Here is a 20,964-nt window from a genome sequence, read left to right on the forward strand (position 1 = left end):
AAGAGACAATAATTTGCATATTTACATTGAACACTGGTAATTGAAGTGTACTAACTTTTTTAGAGTATGAAACACACATTCAGCTAATTTCATGTTTGGATGTTTCAGTTTTGATGTTCTTTACTCTATGTTAAATATTCGTGTGCTCTCCATTCACCTGTGTCTGTTTTTGGCTCCTTCTGTTACTTGTGCCATGTGCTTGTTTTCCTTAGTGCTCCTTTCCATCTCCACCCCTTGTCATACACCACAGCTGTATATAATGGGATTTTTTTTCTCATAGATGCCCGCAGAAGCACGACCCATTTACACTGACTGATGTTGTGTGTCTATGGGATTCAGCGGCACTTCAAAAAATGCCTTGTTTTAAATGCAGCAAAGTTAATTCGACAATATGCTTTTAACACATACTTTTGAGCAATGCCTGGATATGTGGCTTCCATTGGAGTCAATGAAATTGTTAAGAAAGATTTTTCTAATTAAAAATATATATATGCTTGGATATATGCATGGATTTTGTGTCACCCAGATGCTGCTGCTGTATTTAATGATTGGTGGAATTCTCAAAAGGGTTGAACCTCTTTTAAACGTAGCAATAAACATGACTAACAGAGTTCTGAAATGACACACTGGCATCAGAGGCATTCAAACTCATTTAGTATATGTTGGCAGGTGAAGTCACTGTGCAATAAGCTTCTGTTCATTTTCTCTACTATTTTTTATATCATTTCTAATTGTACATACTAAAAATGACATTGCAAATACAGTTATTGAGTTGGTTACTTGCTTTCATTTCACTTTCTAAAGGTTGTTTTAAGCTAGGTCATAGAAGGAAAGTCTAGCCAGCAAGCTAGCAGGTGCAAAATGGCAGATGTTGCTCATGTTGTTGAGCTGATTTTGGCCTCTGGTAGTCTTTTTTAGGAAGAGACACTCAGAATTAAACAGCACTACGAGTCAGTGCCCAACATTATTTTAGTTAAAAAGTCAAGAAACAAAACCCAATCATTTCTGCTCTCCTGCTATAACAAATTGAACTGGCTGACTGGAAGTACTTTGACTAAGAATATATTGTTGGCATGTCTCTTTTATGAAACCATCTCAGGGATGTTTTGTTTGGTCAAAAATTGGTTCTGGCAATTTTGCTTACTTTGACAGGGCATACAAAAGATGCAAAAAGCAAGGAACACTTAAGCTCATGTGCATGGTCAAGTTTACTTAGCAAGGCCAGAGTATAAAATGCAAATGATTCTCAATTCCTTCAGGTGGCAAAACACAGTGAAAAGTGAAGAAAAAAAAACAGGGTCCATCTGTGCTGCCTAACTAATGTCACGTCACTGCTTGGCTGTAAAGAACTGGCTTTCAGGGGCCATGATGTGGGCCACGAATCTGGTAACAAGGGGAATTCACTGAAATATTAGTCAAGTATGCTGATATCTTAGTCACTAACTTCCAGTAATCCTTTTTGCATGTTGCATTCCATTTAGAATTATTTCATTTCTGCCATTACAACCACTGTCCTTGATAAAATCAAAGATGAACTTAAAACTGCTTTGCATGGAAAGGAGGTGAGACAACTAACATTTAATGTCATGACATTTCATGTTATTTCATAATTTCATGTCTGAAATGTGTATAGATTCTGCAGGCTAAATTCAGGAGCAATTTAGGATTTGTTGGATTTTTTAAATGTTTTTCATGTCTGTCTTTTATGTTTTAAATCAACATGTGCAGGGCTACAATTACAAAGAAATACTAGTGGCTCACACATATGTCCTCTCTAAATGGACTTCAGGCAAAAGCTACAGAAATTCCCTCAAATGCAATGCTTATGCACTGCTATGCACACAAATGAAACCTGGTGTTATCCCAGGGTGTCATGGGCGTAGAACGTGGCTAATAAAAGAAAGAAAACAAATTGCAAAATTTGCTTAAAAGTTATAACAATTTCTTTAATGCAGGAAGACTGAAATATGACCTCTAATCCTATACTCAGATCATGGCCTTTAGGGCAGCAGAGGAAAACTGTGGGACTTCTTAGCATTTTTTAAAGACCTGGAGTTGGAAAAAGCAACTGAAAAGTTACAACAGCTGATGTCTTTAGCTGCAACAACTGGAGCTACATTAGCAAGCATAGAGAGGGGATTTATTGTCTTGTCACACTAAATGGGATTTGTTTTCTCTCAAGAGCCAGCAAGGTTGATCAAATGGTTTTGGGCCATTGTGCTGTGGCTGTATGACTACACTCATCAGGACTGTTTGAGCACCTTGCTTTACTGGCTGTTGAGAGGAAGTAAATCCCTCTTGATAAGACAGGACAATAAACTACACTGTGTGCACAATTATTAGGCAAGAGAGTATTTTGACCATATCTTTTATATGCATATTTTCCAACTCCAAGCTGTATAAACTTGAATGTTTATTGGATTTAAGCATATTAGGTGATATGTATTTGTATAATGAGGCAGGGTGTGGCCTAAGGTGACCAACACCCTATATCAACGTGTGTATAATTATTTGGTAGCTTCTTTTCCTCATGCAAAATCAATCAAAAAAGTGATTTAACTGATTCTGAAAAGTAAAAATTTGTAAAAATCTTTCAGAGGGATGCAGCACTAAGATATTGGGGCATGATCACAGAACCATCAAACGTTTTGCTGCAAATAGTCAACAGGGTCACAAGAAACATGTTAAGAAGCAAATTAACTGCCAAAGATTTGAGAAGAACCAGACGTGAAGGCACCATGAACTCATTACTCTACAGTGCTGTCATATTTCAGAAGTGCAACCTACCTGGAGTGCCCAGAAGTACAAGGTGTTCAGTACTCAGAGACATGGCCAAGGTAAGGAAGGCTGAAACCCGACCACCACTGAACAAGACACATAAGGTGAAAACAACAACACAGATTTTTAAAAGGTTTTATGGACTGATGAGAAGAGAGTGACTATAGACGGACCAGATGGATGGGCCCATGGCTGGATCAGTAACGGGCACAGAGCTCCACTTCGACTCAGAAGCCAGCAAGGTGGAGGTGGGTACTGCTATGGGCTGGTATTATTCAAGATGAGCTAGTTGGATCTTTCTGGGTTGAAGACGGACTTAAAGTCAACTCCCAAACATATTGCCTGTTTTTAGAAGACACTTTCTTTAAGCAGTTGTGCAGGAAAGCCTGCATCTTTCAAGAAGACCATGATTTTTATGAAGGACAATGCTCCATCGCATGCATTACTCCACTCCGTGACTGGCCAGTAAAGGCCTTACAGATGAAAGAATAATATCATGGCCCCTTTCCTCAGCTGACCTAAACCATATTGAGAACTCGTGAGCCCTTCTTATTTTCCTAAGGAAGACAAAACCTCATTTTTACTTTCTTAAACATTCAGGTCTAATTCAGGTCTAATGATGTAGGCCTAATCTGTGCATCTGAAGAGAACAGAGAACACAAAAATATCTGAAATAATGCCTGTAGTAATGGTCAAATTTTTTTTTACAACTGACCATTTTGCTGGCCTGTGCAAAAACATGGTATTATTATAAAACCAGGAGATAAATGTTCATACTCTGTAGCATTACATGTGATCACATATGAATGTATCATTTGTAGAGATTTCAAATTAGTAATTAGATTTCTGAGGGATTGCAAACACAGAAATGAAGAACAATCAACAGGGTAAATAAGAGGTGTGGGGAGAGGCAGGGAGGCAGGGGTATGAGAAGCAGCAGGGAACAGACAGGCGGAGCAGAGCGATTTGTGAGAGAGATTCTGCAGTGATAGTTGGTTGCCTGAAAGCACAATGATATTGCAGCTTTGAAATTTGGATTTGATATTTAATTGGCATTGGTGTCATGATGCATTCACTGATTTATGTAGTGTGTAAGCAGACATGACTGTAGTTGCGCGGAAAACACCGGTTTCTATCACTAGTTGATTCTGAGGCAGACGGAGCATAATTATAGTTTAATTGGATCATATATGCATCATAAATCCAAAACAAAACAAAAAAAAATCTGTCCTCAAATGTGCATGAGCCCAGAGACTTCTCATAGTGGTGTGTCCCTGTGGAAGAGAGGTGCAAAAGTGACCTTAGATAGGTATAGATAGAGGACATATAGGGCAGGATAGTATGAACACAAAACACTTCATCAGGAGAGGATCATTTCCTGCTATTCAGGCAAAGTTTCCTCTAACCTTCACACTGTCTCATATAACAAGAGTCCCAAGCACATTTATAGGACACATCACCTAAACACCAATGGAGGCTTTCAAAAAGAGAAACATGTTGCCTTATATCTCTGATGCAGAACTTGGAAAGCACTGTGTTGTATAAATAAGCCTATATGCTTATGACGCCCAAAAAGACACATGAAGCCAGGCACCACACACTTTGGAGAATTCATTTGCGGTCCTGAAGCCTGATGTTTTTACCCAGTATTTACTCAGTGGAGTTCAAACTGCGTGTATGCACAGTGAGACATTTGCTGTGTATAATACACTAATACACCAATGGGGTTAGAAGCACTCCAACTTTAAAACCTAATGTCACTTGTAGGAAGGAATACGAGAGGCAAAGAGTAATGATAATGCATGAGAATTCAGGGACTGGAGACATGTTTCGAGAATTCAGTGACAGATGGACAAAAGGTGGTGTAGGGCACATTGCTTTGTGAGAAACTGATGGATAAATAGAAAATGTGTAGGTTACCAGAGCATTTCCTCCAAGACACATGAAACCAGGCATCACAACATGCTGCAACAGAAGGTAGCCCAACACACTCGGAGGAAAACACCAACTGCCCTTACCAGCAAACACAAGTACAGACATTTACGATTGGCTACTGTCATAATGCGAGGGAGTAAAGCCATCTTTCCAAACCAGAGGGCATCGCCAATTTTGCTCCCTTGAACTCACTGCCACGTATGGCTGTGATGTCATTACAGATCAAACCAGAAAATTCACCATGATAGGGCAAATGCTTTTCTATTATACCACTCGGTGGCACTAGAGGTCAAGCCTAATGAAGCTATGGAAATGGTGAGTGCCAAGTGACTGCATACAGTAAAATGTCTGTCTGTCTACTTTTCTGCTGATAAAGAGCACATGATATGTCATGTACATTGTTCTATCATATCAAATGGGAACATAGGATAGCATGACAAGAGCACTGGTCGTGCTTGTGTCCTGTTCAACTTCCCAAACTGCATATCATATTTATTAGGCAGTTGTTTTAACCTATCCTGTGAACCTGAATATTGGCCTCTGAGAATATTGGCCTATATGATAAGCGAAAACAATGGCCAAACCACAGCAAGATTCAAGGATTTTCCAAGAGACAAAACTCTGCATGTGCACATGCTGATGTGTGACTTGCATGTCACCAGTACACTCATGTCGTCCAAAGACACATGAAGCCATATTTCAAACTACAGTGCATACTGCAGCTCTAGACACTCATAGGGGAGCATTAACTGCCCTTGTCAGCAAGTACAAGCCCACAGGCACCCACAATCAGCTACTGTCACAGTGAACAAAAGGGGGCATGGTAATGCTATCCTACCCACCTAGGGAGCAGCACAAATTTTGCTGTTGGCCATCAAAGGCTGTGGCATCATGGGGGCTCAAACCAGCAAATTCACAATGACAGGGGAACACCACTTGGAGGCCCTAAAGGTCAAGCCTAAAGCTAGGTTTATATTTGTTCACTGTCATTTGTGCGAGATCGTGCACACCATTCGCGCAACTGCTTCATTTCTAGTCATGTGTGCTAGCCCCACACATGATGTGGTGCGTGGTCATGTACATCTCAAATTTTGTAACTTGATGCTATGCATGTTCTATAAGGTAAAGGTTGGGTGGTTCTGTAGCATTGTATCTCTCTGGAGTGTTGGCCAAAACATTTAAGAGTTAGGATGCAATTCAACATTTTTATAGAATATCCCATACAGCATATTTGCACACTGGCTCAGGCTTACTTTGAAGGTACATGTGAGTGCACACACAAGAGATGCAAGTGTATATGGATATGTGGATATAAGTATATTTGCTGATCTTGATTATTGTGTATTTGTATGTTTAGTTATGTATTTATGTCTGTATGTGTGGTCTGGAATAGAAACAGAACATACATTCCACCAGTTATTTCCCTCATTAACAGTACTATCCATTTGTATGCAGTAACATGCACTTACAGTGAATCTAGTATTATAAAAGCATATAATTATTACTTGGGTTGCAGAACACAATCACCAAATGGGAATAATGTGGTCATTTCATATGTTCATACATATCAAACTCTATAACAATTACTTCTTACTTGGCCCCAAAACAACACTCACAGTGCTGAATAATACTTGTTGTACATTACAATTGTGGAATTAATCTATACTATTAGTACTGGTAATATTACTATTTAGAGTAATATTAGCCACGGTAAATTCAATGATTAAGACAATGACAATGGAACATTACTGATAACTTTACACTAAACAGAAATTGTCAACTCCCATAAGGGTCGGAGATGCAATTTAAACAATATGAACAAGGAAGAACAGTCACAAATGATATGTGCTTCAATGTCTAACCAGGAATCTACTGTTAGCAATCTCTGACATTGCATGCTTGATGACACGTGCCTTCAGGGATGGTCTTTCCGACATAGCCGCCCCCAAATTTAAGATTACATTTGCTCCATGGAAAGGGCAATCTAAGTAACCTACTGGTCATCCTCATCATTAGAGACCTATCAGGTGTGTGATGGTTCTGGCATACCCTCAATTTTTTATCTGTACCTTCTCACCTGACTATCAGCCCCAGAAAAGACTCTTCCATTACTCTTCCAATCTGCCAATTTGAACGTGGTAATTCTGGGTCAACTATCATCACAGCCTCTCCAACCTTGATATCAGTCACTGAACTTTGCCACTCCCCTTGAGTCTGCATCACAAGCAAGTAATGGTTCAAAAAAAGGAGGCCTGGAATCTGTTGGCTAACACCTGTTTGTTCCTCCATCTCCTCCTACCAATGCACTCAGATTAGGATACACTTCCTGGGGGCAGGGAACCATCTGACCACCCCATCATGAGGCAATTTGGGGTTATAGGCTCTAAATCACACCATCTACACACATACCCAAGCGGCTTCAAATTCAAGATTGCCTTGATATCTATAAGAAACATCCTGAGCACCTACTCCAGAACTGCATCTGAGCCAAGGACAGTATAGGGCGTGGTCTTAAGAGAGTGTATTTCTCACTCCAACACCCATCCAAAGAGTAGCTCTGCTGGGGGCTGAAGTGGAAGTTTGTCTGGTGGCTAGCTAATCTTTGTTGTTGATCAGGACTGGGCTGACTATAGGAACTCTTGAATTCAGTGTCACCCTCGTGGAAGTTAGTGCCTTGTTTGAAGTACAGCTCCGCTGATTGTCCGAAGCATGCTATAAACCTTCAGAGTGCCGTAAGGATTGCTTCACTGTCTATGGATGTCAGCTCTGATGGCGAGGCACCAATTCATCTTATTCTGCCATTCCACTTTTATTAACAATGGTGTGAAGTCTGTGTTGGAGGGAGAGGATCGACCATCTTCTGGCATGCTGGTCTTGACTTACAGCTGCCTCACTCAAAGCATGTTCGCTGGTGCCTCTCGCTCTCTCAGAACCGATACCTTTCATTGGAGTGCTGCAAACACTTTTCCTGGTCCAGGGTGGCACAAGCGCTCATCCTAATTTTGGATGAGCAGCTATGTTATCAGGTGAATGGCTTCCAATTCAATACGGTGCACAATGCCAAACTCGAGGTTCTCAGCCTGACTCAATCGGCCTCCTACTTTCAAGAGCTCACTACCTCTGTCGTACTCTGAGGATAGGCTAAGTATGCAAACCTGCTCTGAAGCTTCCCACGGGAGAAGGGAGGGCTAGTCTGAATGCAGGTGTAGAAGGAAATCTGGTCCATGAGTCCATCAATTAGGCTCTGTTAGGGCCTTAAGATACTCGTATAGAGTGAGCTCTTCAGCTGGGTTTCTTGCTGACTCTACATAGCACCGTGCCCTCTGGTCATTCAGTTCTTGAATCTCCACCACCAAACACCTCAAAGTGAAAGAATGCAGAGTGTAACCCTTGCAAGACCACATTGAAATCCATCCACAAGATAATCTCTCATATGAGTAAGCTTGTTAGACAGAAGCTTTGTAAGATGCTCAACAGTCAGGGCAGCACAGAGCTCCAGTCTCAGTATGGAGAGCTGCTTCTCTGGGGCTATACAAGACCTGGCCAATGGAAAAGCGAGATGTATGTTGCCGCTCCTCTATCCTGAATTTAGGTATGCCACGGCTCCATATGCCATTTCTGAGGCATCACTGAAAATGTGGATATGATGGAGTACCTCAGGACTGTCCACATGTCGAGGTGTTATACTTGCGTGCCAGTACTTGGAATTCTACATATTTCACGTGCTTGGGGCATTGTAAGTGACAGGCTTATGCTTGAAGCCTAACCTCTCAGTTCCACAGTGCCAGCTGAGGTTGAAGGTGGATTCACGTGGATCTGTCTTGTCTTGTAAGAGCTTAGCTAATCTGGCCTCTGGAGGCAGGTGACTGATTACATCAGGATAATTAGATGCCCATTGGCAAATGTTGAATCCTACCATATCAAGCAAATGTTGTGCTTTCTTAACTGGGCTCAAACTCTGGAGGCAGTAGTTGACATAGAAGCTTCTCTCCATAGAATCTCACATTTTGCCCCATTGTGACCAGGGATAAGGCTGCCTCTGAAGAGAAAGAATGGGCAACAGTCACCCTGAAGGCAGAACCTGCCATTCATAAATGACAGGGGCATCATCTCTCCTCATATTGCACCAGATAAACCTCAGGAGGGACTTGTCCTTTGGTAGAAATCAAACCTGGTGGAACATCCCTCTACTATCGCTGGTTGTAGTTACTTTTGCAGTGGTTTTGTGTTGGCACCAGAAAACTCCAACTTCTCTATTTCAGCACTGTATACAGCTGCCTTGTCTAGAGCTGTAGCCAGGCATCGTTCTAGGCATTGTGGTAGCAAGGGATGTACATTCTCAGGGACTAGCAAATGGAGGTCCCTTATGTGATTATGCTTTCTCGAGATATCTGTAGGATACAAATGGTTATGTTACATGAACAAAGAGATGCATGCAGAATCACTTTAGAGTCTTTAATAAACCAAATAGCGGAAGAAGAAAAAGTACAATGCTGAGTTGTAACCAGAGAGCAATACACAGTTCTCTATGCCGAAGGGGTGTCTGAGTCATAGTCAGCAGATACACATAAGATCTACATAAAAATAGATCCAAAACCAATAAGAAAGTATATAAACACAGGCAAACAAACTGAAAGGGCAAACCAGAATCAGAATCCAAAAATACACAACAGAAGATCATAATCTGAAAAACAAAAACGGTAAAAACGCTCAGTATGCACAAGAGAAAGTGGCGGCAATACTTCACTAAGACAAAATAATCCTGCTGAAATTATATAGGCTGGCAAAATAAGTAACAGGTGAGTCTTGTTAACAAGACTCACCTGTTACTTGTTCTCTTGGGAATTCTGAGGCATTGTCTGTAGTTTTCTACGTAACTGCGAATCGTGTTACAAACTACGTGGAGTTTAACTGTGAAAGCTGCATGTGACGGATATCGTCACTTAGGAAGGTTAAATGGGTGCTGTGACTGCTATGCTAGCGAGCTGGCTCTTTGATCCGGTGGTCAGAGCTCACATTTGCCTCCTGTCAGACCTGGATTTGAGTCCCGGGTAGGGTGGCTGCCTTCAGCCTTCTTTATACTTGGTTTCAGAAGTGGGATGGTAGCGAGGCTTTTGGGAGCGTGCCACTGGTTGATGAACCCACGCCTGGTGAGAGGGGATGGTGTAGCCCAGTGTGAGGACTCCTGATGAGGGGTATGGGTGTGGCCATGATGGAAAGCGGAGTTTTGTGCGGAGGGACACGTGAACAGTGTCATGCACATTGGTGCCGACATGGGTGTGTCCCACTGCGCTGTCAACATTCAATTACAGTTTTTACACTGTTTTCAATTACGACCCTGCTCACCAGCCCACCGTTGCCACTCCGGACGTTTTATTTTGTCTCCGCATGCAGCGAGAGAATATCTTGTTTAACCTACACTGTCTGTATTGTGTCTTAAAAGAATATATTAGACTAACTGGAATTGGATAGTTGGGTTGCACTACGCTACAATGCAACATCTTACTGTTGAAATTAACTAGTTATGTCCGAACAGCTGTAGCTACATAGTAAGGTTGAATATTAAGTCGACATCGCCACTTTGAATGTGTCCACACCGCCGGTATTTAGTGTTTTTATGACCAAACCTATATATACAGTCTGACCTAAAAGCGATAATCACAGCTCATTTTCACATACCTAATATGGGCAGTCTGTCAAGGTGTACAGAATGGAGGGGAGCGTGAAATAACCATCGTTGGTTGCAAGGTAGCGTTAAAGAAGAAAAACGTGTTTCTATTTATGTTTTACATTAAAAATGCGTTTTATGTTGTATATAAAATTACGGATAGGTTAAATATTCAACATTTCGTGCGCTGAGAGTATAGGTAAAGGACATAGCTCGTGTTTGCATATATTTTCTATTAGACCAATAAGAAAGCATTCAGGAAAAGGAACTCCCATTTGAAGTTGATCCAGCCTGCAGGCATACATACTTAGGGTATAAAGGGACATGTGGTCACGTTAGGTTCGCGTGCTATCCGCGCAGGCCTTCGCCTATACGTTCTGCGAAAGAATAACTCAGGTTTAATAAAGCTAAGAAAAGTGAGTAATAAGTGAGTGCATACAGTTAAATCTCCCTTCTACTATCTCCTTTTGCAAACAAAGAGCACATGCTCCGTCATGTATATTTCTATCATATCAAATGGAAACAGAGGATAGGTAGCATGATGAGGATAACCGGACAAGATAACATAACTCGTTTTGCTTGTGTTCTATTCAACTTCTCAAACTGGATATCTTACTTATTACGCAGTTCTTTTAACCAACCTTGTGAACCTGAATTAAGCTTTAGCAATGCCTCTGAGAATACTGGCCTATACGAGTAACCAAAACAGCGTCCTAACTACGTCAGGATTCCGAGCTTTTCTAGCTGAGTAAAGAAGCTCTGCATGCGCGTATGCTGACACGCGGCCTGCACGTCACCGGTACGCTCCTGTCGCCCAAAAAGTGAAAAGCCAGCACTTTGTTCAATGCACCTGTCCCATGCTTAAGCTCGAGAAGAGTAATTCTCCCAGTAAACACCCTCAGATTTTTACCCCAAATTCGTGTTAAAATCATACATTGTTTGAATTAAGACAATATTGTGAATAAGAACTATACGCTGCAAGAGTTCTCTCATCTAGTGCTTTTTCAGTCTGCGGCCGCCACAACAAGGAATTGAAGCGACCGACACATGTCTGTTTCTTGGCACAGTTTTCTAACGCCAGTCAGATTTGCAGAACTAACTCATCTGTAAAAAAAAAAAAGAAAGAAAGAAAGTGAAATAAATCGTTCTGGCAGGGACTTCTGTAATGGCCACGCGGTTCAAGTCAAATAGTGAGCCTGTTTTGTTCCACTGCTGCAATGAGCATAAAGCCAAACCCCACCGAGTCTGAGCCGGTCGGTTCCGCAGTCCACACTCAAAACGACTCACCAGCGCAGCAATTACTCAGAGTCCAGCAAGCAAACTCTCCGGGCGTAAAGAGATTAAAAACATCTCTTTTAAGTTCCTTACCGGCTTTATCCATGTCGCGCTAGCTTTTGGTAGTTCAGAGAAGGAACTGATGGGGGTGATGTGGTTCAGAGCTGTTTCGGGATGCGTCTGAGCTCCTCGGACGGGGCAAAAAAACCGGATACAGGGACGCACTGTAATCGATCAAGCCCGTTATAGCACTGGTATTGTGACAGCGCTATTGGTGTACAAGCTTCTGCCTAGGTTTTTATTCCACACCAGGGGCGGGCGGGGGGGGGGGGGGGGGGGGTGCGAGCGAGCGAGCGAGCGAGCGAGAGAGAGAGAGATAGAGAATCGTCTGGTGAAGGTGTAAGTTTTACCTGGTTATGAACTGCTTTCCTAGGGTACTGCCGTGATGATGCAGCGGTTGTGTTATGAGGTAACGACGTCTGTAAGGTGAGGGGGAGTTGACGCAGTCTGATTGATCAATTAAGTAATGTTTAATTTTTGTTTTTTAACTTTGTGTGTGCTGATATGTGTGCCCTTCTTAGTGCTGTTGCTCATACTAATAACCTGTGATATAACTGTAAGTTGTGAAGACTTCACCATACCTTCTGACAATGAAAGCTTTTGTGGTGTAAACACCCTGCCATCCTGCCAGCAGTGGGTAACTGAAGGGTAATGTCCAGCCCACCCAATAATGTACCAACATCTCCAGTTGTGTTTGGGTAAAAATAATAAATAAATTAAAGGGGGTGTTATCCAGCACCCTCATTGATCAAAGTCTGGAGTGGCGATGTCAGCAGTATGCAGGGACACTGGAATAATGGATTATGTTACCTAAGCGGTCAAAAAAAGAACTAGATACTGCTATAAGATAGCCATTGCTGTGCTTTGGGCTGAAATTAGAAGCCCAAGGCCATTTCAACTGGACAAAGATATTGCATTTTATACACCTCTTTGATAATCACCTTAGTGACTTGTGCCAAGGTTGACTGAACATTATACACATGCATGTAGAAGTGATTTGGCATATTTTGGGGTGGGGTTCAGTGCTTAGAGCTTGAGTAATACATTTGGAAAGAAGCATCTTTGAGAAAAGCTTTCAATATTCTACTGTTTGATTAGGGACTCTCACCAGATAGGAAAGGAAACCTTGGATATGCAAAACTGATATGAACCCCCTAGACTATTTTAGCTGCAAAACGTCTGCAGTATAAAATACATGGAATTCACAAGGTTTCTTCCAAGATTCAAATATATCTGTTTGTATTTTACACCGATGAAGGTTGAACCAACTTTTTGCAAGTTATGTTGATGATAGGCCTATTTCACTAAATAAAAAGTGTTGAAATATGTGTGCACTCATGTGCGTGTTGGTTTGTGTAACTGCATTTCTTAGGCCAACAAAATCTTGACTATTTAAGAAAACATGAGAAAACCTTAAGTCTTGAAAATGTATAATGCTTTTGATTACATTTGCTTTTTTTAAAGTCACAAAACATTAATTTTCTGTTACTTAACTTAGGGTTTGGGTCAGGTCTAGGTTAAGGCTGCGAAAATCATTATTACATATATAAGTAGTATTATATATAATGCACAGGATATGCAACATATATATTATCACATCCTGATGATAAAATCAAATATGTGTGTGACTGTGCTTGTGTGAGATTAGATAGTAAAATAGGAATTTCAGAAATTCCTTGCCTCCACATCTACCTGCTTATTTTCTTTTCAGGTTGAGCTGCCACATGGACAAGCATGAGAACCAGAGGAAAATGCGGCTGAATGGAACAGAACCTCCAGATTCATGCTGTCACTTTTGTCTTTTTTTCAACTACACTTTCAGCATCTATGCACCATGCATTGTGGTCATATAAATTGTCGGTTCTTGGTAGTTTGCATGGGAAATGTGACAGGATTGAATTCTAAGTGAACACTATATTTTGAAAAAGGATTGTCTGTGGGGGTTTTTCAGGTTTGGAAGTGTAGGTCAGCAGTTAGAGGGCTGCTGTTACAGTTATGTGGGATGGAATATTCTGGGAAGTTATATCACCAAAAGCGCTTACTCAGCAAGTCTGAGGAACACACTTTGTGTGTGTAAGCATGTATGTGTATAACTGCGTACATGCAAAAGGTTAAATCTCAAACATATTTGTGTGTACTGCAGCAAACACAGAGCAACAACTGCAGTATGACATGCTCTGATAAGCAAGTTTATTACCTTTTTATCTTACACCAATGAACACGGAAACCTACAGAAAACCTTTGTTTTGTCCATGCCAGGACATCGTAATTTTTAGTTCCATAGCAAAGACATGAGTGATATGGACAAAATTATCTTATTAATAAATAATAGGAGGAGAAATAAAGTGAACCACAAAATGGAAGTTCAGGAAAAATTAATGACTCCAAATGAACAACTTCACAGTCCATGCTCAGAAGGCAATAGTAAAGATACTGGAGTAGAGATACTGGATATTTGGTCCCATACAAGGATGACAAGTGTAAATATTGTGAATATTGTACAGATAATTTAATGGTGAGTATTCAAAGCAGTGAAATAACATGTACGATGCAGTTGCAAAATGCTATTATTATGCAATTACATTGGTGTAATGATATCCTTATGTGAAGCAGGAGCAAAAGTTGGATTAGGTTTGCCTTATTAAGTATCATTTTAGTGTTGCAGAAAAGTGCACATCATAGCTGTTATTGTGCAAGGCAAAGATTGTTTTGTCAACAACACTTCAAAAACAGCCATACACAATTGTTTATTTACAGGCGATACACTACTTGTGAAGTGAATTTTTCACTTGAAGATATGATGTAGTGATTTTTCCTACATACTAATCAAGTTATGGTTTGCAAGATAAGTGTTAAAAATTGTTTTGATATGCAGGCTTATAATGGGTTTACAATGGCTAGTGATATAGCTATAAGCAGCATTTTCAAATAGTGAAATGTAATTCATTCATTACTGACAGCAGCAGTGCTTTGGGGATAATATACCAGTTTTTGTCATATACAAGACAAGTTTCCAAAGCTGAAAGAGAATTGTAACTGGGTGTAATTCTACATTTCAATAATTGCACTTAAGAATATTGTATCTGAGTGTTATTCATTAGCCAGATATAAAAGGATTTGGCTTTCTTTGACATATTAGGTCATTGCTTTACAATAGTAAGAGCTTTTTTGTACATTGTTCAAAGACAAAAAACAAATTTTGACACAATGAAAGCATATGAAGGAAACCATCTGACTCTTGTATTCACTAGTTTACAGTGTACTTCCGGTTCATCTGAAATCACTGTTATATAGGAATTATATTGTATTTCCAGATACTGCAGCAATTCATTTCTTACACATTGGGAAAAAAATTGTCATCATGTATAATGCACTGGGCTGTGCACAGCATTTCTGAATTTCCAAACATAGCTAACCAAAATTGCTTAGTGTTCCCTATGCCCAAAAGGCTTCATGACATTGGTTTCTACATTTTCAGTCTGTGTTTCTCCCAGATGACATTCCACATGCTGGAACACAGAGTCTCAGTAACTCTGAGCAGTGAGTAGTTAAGGGCACATAGGTCCTGTTTCAAAGCGGTGCAGCACACCTCAACAGGCGCCTAGAAGCATCTGAACCTCAGGCAAACAGCATGGGACACCTTGCTTCTTAGAAGAACTTGTCATCGATGCGGAAGTGTGGCCGGGACACGTCATCCGGGTTGATGAACACAGAGATGGACTTGCCTGGGTTCTCGGTTACCAGCTGCTGCAGCTTCTTGGCAAGTCGGTCATCAGGCTGCTGGTGGTCTGTGGAGGAGGGGACTGCCTGCGGCGAGGGCAGGCCAGAGGAGCTGCCGCGTTGATGCATGTCCTGTGTCAGGCGGTTGGCCGCCTTGGCCTGCTCAATGGCGGAGCGTAGGTGCTCGACCGGATCAGCACGCACCAGGGCGAGTTTGCGAGCATGAAACATGGCCGTCTCATCACACAGGTGCTCCAGCATGTTGCACTGTGGGATGAAATAGTTGGGACAGGTCTTGTTGACGAGGCAGTGCTGCAGGTCATCGATCAGGCCCAGCAAGAAGTGGGTGGCAAAATCATCTTGTGCGAGGTAGCTCGGCGGCAAGCGATCACAGGCCCAGAGCATGATACTGCGTAAGTGGTAAGGGCTCATGGCTGTGGGCTGGCCCAGCGACTTCACAATTATGGACTTGCAGGCTTGATATGCTTGCATGAGACCCGGGGCAATGCACTTTTTCAGCTGCACCTCGCTACGAGCAAAGGAAAGCCGCCACTCATTCTCCCTCTGTCCGGAGGCTGAGCAGGCAGGGAGCAGGTAGAAGCCACTGATCACCTCCTCCTCCGTAATCTTGCCATCCCAGAAGTGATTCTCCATCAGCCAGCTCTGGGCAACAGCTGGCCAACCTTTAAAAGACACCACGGGCACTATGTCATAGAGCATGCGACTGCTACCCACACCCAGGATCATGGAGAGCAGGGTGCTGTGACGCTCCACCCTCTCCACCCTCGGTGTGCCCCGCTGCGGCTTGCGCTGCACTTCGGCCAGCACGAGTTCCACAGCGTCCTGGAACCAGTCAGCCACCAGGGTGGGAGAGAAGAAGTAGTTAGTGGTGCCGCTGAGGTGGTCGGCCAGTGTGCAGCAGTCCCTCCAGCGGGTGATGGTGCCTTCGTCAAACAGACGCAGACTGAGCCAGGAATGTCCCAGTGCTGAGTGACGCATGTCCAGTGTGACAGGCTGGTTGCGGTCGTGCAGCTTCAGTGCAGGAACCAGCAGGGTAAAGGCCATGTCATACTCACTACCTCGATTATACACACCCAGCTCATCCAGATCCATGTCCACCACGCCATCCCGAACTCCACCCGACAAAAGTAAGTACTCGTTAGCGACTGGCAACTTCTGGTCAAGCTTCTGGACCATACCTGAAAGAGGATAGATTGGGAACAGAAAAGAGAAAAGTACACTGTAATCTCATTTTGTTATTGTCAAAATAAAGTCAGATAAAAACTTAACAATTTTGAGTTAAATGTACTTTTTGGATAATTTTGTACATTCCAATGAGATCTTTGAGGATCCTGTTTAAAAGACATGGCAACTCCATCCTGACATAGTTCATTCATCACAGCTACTTAATTATAATTGCAATGGTGGCCCAAGTGCCGCAGGGTGCGGAACAGGACGCACAGACTCCCTCGATTTAGTGAGACGTTTAATGACATAGAACATTGATGCCACTTGCGGCACTCACACATAACAACGAACAGTGTAGACAGGAACAACGACGTATCACGCTAACAATGGCTACACACACACAATAACACTAACGATGACAGTAACAGTAACAGTGACCAACGATGACACACACAGGTGGTGGTTTAAATAGACAGACAAACACTTAACATCAACCCCTGTATAGGTGTGTGCCATCACAGAGGTTGTGGCTACAAACAACTGTGAACTTCAGCTGCATGCAGCAGGCTGTACCACGTGACTCGTGGGGGGGTGGCGTTCCGTGCAATAATGAGATAGGATAACTATTATTTATAATTTCATACATACATTTAAGTTAAAACATAAAATGTTTAAATTATTTTTACATATAGGATTAGTTTATTTACTAAAATTATTGAAGCAATACAGTATCATACCTTAAGTACATTAAGCTTTTTGTCCATTTACTTTCGCTTTCATTGTTTTTAGGACAATTAGTTAACTCAACTTTTTTAAGTTAAGTAAACAACAGTTTAACATTGTTATACCAAACATCAAAACTTCCTGTCACATGATTTATGTCCTGCCACTGCCCTGTAAGTAGGACAACACTCTCTGGCATCTGTTTCCATTGGATCAATAGCAAGACCTTAAAGAACACCGGTGCTGGTAAAAGGCAGTTGATCGATAAGGGAGGAATCTAGAATCCTCTATGGTAGGCTACAGGAGAGAGAAAGTGTATGGCAGTTTTCAGGTAAAAAGTGTAGATTCTTAGAGCTAAAGTATTAAGATGTTAATTCTGCACGTAGATATAGTGGGGAGCTTGAAGCAATTACACTTGCCTAATGCATTTTAAGCAGCCTTGTCTGTCACTACATAGGGGCACTTGCCATTCCACTGGCCATGGACATGTATTCCAATATTTATGGATGCTTTTTAGATGAGACAAGGGCTCAGTCCAGTGTCCTTGGAGTTCACTAACAGAGCATCAGTCCATTAATAGACCCTCCTGTTCTATTTCCTCAGCTTCAGTTTCTCTCATCTCTGTCTTCCAACTCTGCTGCCAAAAGGAGAGACGGTGATGTTTTTTCTTTATTGCACTTGAGTGGTAATGAGGACGGATATGTTGTTAATGCTTGGCTTGATTTCAAGTCAGGGTCCACAGCCCTCAGTTAGAATCAGTGGTAATACTTTCCAAGAAGAAAAAGTAATTGGCAAGCAAAGTACTAAACATTATGTAATAGACACATAAACACACAAACACACCCCCCCCATACACACACAAAAAGACCTGATCCAGAGTAGGCTAGAGCAAAACCAGTGGCAGCAGCTAAAGCTCCCTCTTCAGGGCAATAGTAAAGATGCAGCCTCAAGTGCCCAGTATAGGACAGCTGTGTCATAAGACAATCCGACCATTTCTCTGGTGAAAGTTAAAATGCATAATATGTCAAAAAGCTAGGTATGTAATTCATTAAGAACTTTCAAAGACTGTTACACTGATATGGTCAATCTTAGAAATGAAGAGATTATGAGGGGAAGGTAGTACCCAACTATTACAGACCACCATAGCGGCAGAGACAGTCTCTGGTAGAGCTTGGTTCTTGTGGCAGGATGTGGCCAGTGGTAGGCCAAGCCCTTGGCAATTTCCCCTTTATACACAGTTAGAAAAGAAATGTCTTTCAATTAAAGTGAGAATCTCTCCCCTTTCTTCATCAAATGTTCCCACAACGCTATGCCCTTAGACACTGAGCTCACTCTGTTTTTGGTAAAAAAAAAATACTGATTATTCAGACAGCACTGCACCCCCTCTGACCCCTTCCTTCAGTCTTTCTGTCGAACGGAGACTGAAAGTTTCAAACTCTCCAGCGTTACTTTTGTTTACGCTCTCTAATTTGCATACATGGACACTGCTGGCCAATAAGCATTCCTGCTGTCTGAATTGTGCCCTGGTAAATGGCTGGGGAGGTTGGGAGTGTGAAAACAGCGTCTGTCTGTGTCTTGTGCCTGTGTGTGCCTCAGAGAGCGGTAGAGATAGAGAGAGAGCTGTAGATCACACACGCCTCAGTGGTCACAGGGTTCCCACAGATGGCTTGGTGCTGTCATACCCCCTTCCGCTTGGGCTGTGACCAAAAACCAGGGCTATTGAGTTGCCACCGAAAATAGCCACTCCACTAAAGCTGTCAATGACCACTAAGAAACCCTCCATCATTTGTTCAGTGCTGTTCCTAACAATAGTTTTATTGATATATTGAAAAGGTTTTAAAATGGCATTTTCACCATGGATAGGTTGTGAACAGGACTATAAATTTAGCAAAAATCCTGTTGGCAAAGCATCCCATGCAACAGCTTATACCTTCTTCAGTACAAGAATACAAAACACATCAACCTCTTACATTCATTTCTGCACTAACATGGTAAACCCCACCTTCCCCAGTGACAGCCACTTCATCCTTTGTATCTAACCAATGCTGCAGCACTAACCTTTGCCTTGTTGACGCCTTATTATTCATTCTGCTCCCCTCGTGCTCTCCAAGTGTAGTAAACCCTCCGATCCAATCAAATTAGCGACAGCAGTCTCAGTCGGGTAGCTCGGGGCAGAACCATAAATCGCACCCATGTCTAACAGAATCCTGATGAAACTGAACCAGAGGTCTTGCCAAAGATCAACGCTTAAAGAAGTAATCAAACACGGCATTTACTCAGTAAACGTGTTTTAATAGCATTTCATCTTCTCAGTGTTGTATATTATTTAAATTTTTTATCCAGTAAATCGGATGACTCGAATTATCAGATGAATCCGTCTAATCCATTTAGCAAGATAATAGTATTTTATAAATAATACCTTTGCGAGTTCTCTGTCCATGGTACTGACCTTTGTCAACGTCTCGAATAACATAAGTCGAGCCTTGACTTTTTCATTCAGAGAAAGATAGTGAAGAAGAGAATTCAACATGTGGAAATAATCACTTCGAGTCTCTCGAAAATCGGATTAAGAGAAAGCATTCCCCGACTGTAGATTTATTTTGCGTATGTGTCCGGGAAGAGGGTCAAAGAAAAAAATCGCTTACGACCAAAATGGATTCTGTGATTTGTCTAGAGATAAAATAAAATAATTTTTTTAAAAAATTAAAAAGCATGGAATTAAACGTGCTACGCACGGTTACTTTGCACTTTGGGTGGAGGACAGATTAACTACACATGTATCTTATCATGTAAATTAAGTTAAGGATAAATAAAACAGAAAACCCTAATCTATTAAGGGACATTGTATGACGATATGTAGAAGCTGCATCTAATTCAAAAGACTCGATTGGTTTTTTTATGCTTTGGTTAAACCTTTTCTTACCGAGCATTGAAAATATGAAATCCTTAGCTGTGTGAATTTCCAGAGCCCGTTGGTCATCGTATTCTCGCTGATCGTGTTTGCTGAATTCTTGGATGAGTCTGTTCACCTCTTCTATCCTCGCCCCGGACCTGAAATCAAGCGTAGGACAGGACGGGAGTCTGTTATTGTTGATGCTGCCGGGCGTAGCTGTAGGACTGCTTCCAAGACTGTTGACGGATCCGGCCCGACTGGTTAGGGCAGGGGCCGCCATCTTCATGATACAGAGAAACAGCAGGCGTTGCTACGTCCTCCACTACCGCTCTGTCTTCGCGTGAGCGCTTCTCATGCTTTCCGCTCCTTTTTATAAACTACGTGCGGAATGAATTGCTGGCGCTCTGATTCGTGATGTCATGTAATCCACGAGCAGTCCTGAACCGCTCACCACAGCAGACGTCAGGATGAAATCTGGAGAAATAAAATGATTTCTACAGCACTGAAAATCTCACTCTCACAGTTTAAGGCAATAATATCTTAACAGCAATAATAATAACAACGTGATCTATAATAATAATAATAATAACAATAATAATAATAATAATAATAATAGTAGTAGTAGTAGTAGTCGTAGTAGTAGTAGTAGTAGTTGTTGTTGTTGTTAATTATATTCAACTACTATTAGTCTATTTGCCTTACAACTGCTAGTACATTATTAGTT

At 41.7% G+C, this 20,964-nt stretch overlaps 2 protein-coding genes across 4 annotated transcripts in view; both read right to left on the minus strand.

Annotated features, from left to right (window-relative positions):
- fgf12a (fibroblast growth factor 12a) overlaps positions 1 to 11,835 on the minus strand; it is a 36,773-nt gene extending 24,938 nt beyond the window's left edge. Inside the window, exon 1 of the mRNA XM_081723636.1 lies at positions 11,750 to 11,835. Coding sequence (XP_081579762.1) covers positions 11,750 to 11,762 — 13 coding nt within the window. The 5' untranslated portion in view covers positions 11,763 to 11,835. The remainder of the gene's footprint in view (positions 1 to 11,749) is intronic.
- Positions 11,836 to 13,884: 2,049 nt separating this feature from the next.
- On the minus strand, positions 13,885 to 20,712 carry mb21d2 (Mab-21 domain containing 2). 3 transcript variants are annotated; one of them, XM_081723625.1, is made up of 4 exons: positions 20,271 to 20,409; positions 19,797 to 19,834; positions 19,406 to 19,593; positions 13,885 to 16,635 (listed from the first exon to the last, which is right to left on the minus strand). In XM_081723625.1, the coding sequence occupies exon 4, from the start codon at positions 16,631 to 16,633 to the stop codon at positions 15,365 to 15,367; it is 1,269 nt and encodes a 422-aa protein (XP_081579751.1). In that variant the 5' UTR covers positions 16,634 to 16,635; positions 19,406 to 19,593; positions 19,797 to 19,834; positions 20,271 to 20,409; the 3' UTR covers positions 13,885 to 15,364. The 3 variants fall into 3 exon arrangements, with proteins under 3 accessions (XP_081579751.1, XP_081579750.1, XP_026887685.2); XM_081723624.1 differs by having other exon boundaries at positions 19,767 to 19,834; XM_027031884.3 differs by lacking the exons at positions 19,406 to 19,593; positions 19,797 to 19,834 and having other exon boundaries at positions 20,271 to 20,712.
- Between the last annotated feature and the right edge of the window lie 252 nt (positions 20,713 to 20,964).

The sequence above is a fragment of the Electrophorus electricus genome, chromosome 11, assembly GCF_041902795.1.
Source record: "Electrophorus electricus isolate QZ-2024a chromosome 11, ASM4190279v1, whole genome shotgun sequence".
Taxonomy (NCBI): domain Eukaryota; kingdom Metazoa; phylum Chordata; class Actinopteri; order Gymnotiformes; family Gymnotidae; genus Electrophorus; species Electrophorus electricus.

Coding starts and splice junctions, on each gene's coding strand:
- mb21d2 (XM_027031884.3), bottom strand. CDS start 20,526: ATGAAGATGGCGGCCCCTGCCCTAACCAGTCGGGCCGGATCCGTCAAC. Junction 16,636..20,270: donor TTTCATATTTTCAATGCTCG/GTAAGAAAAGGT, acceptor ATCCTCTTTCAG/GTATGGTCCAGAAGCTTGAC.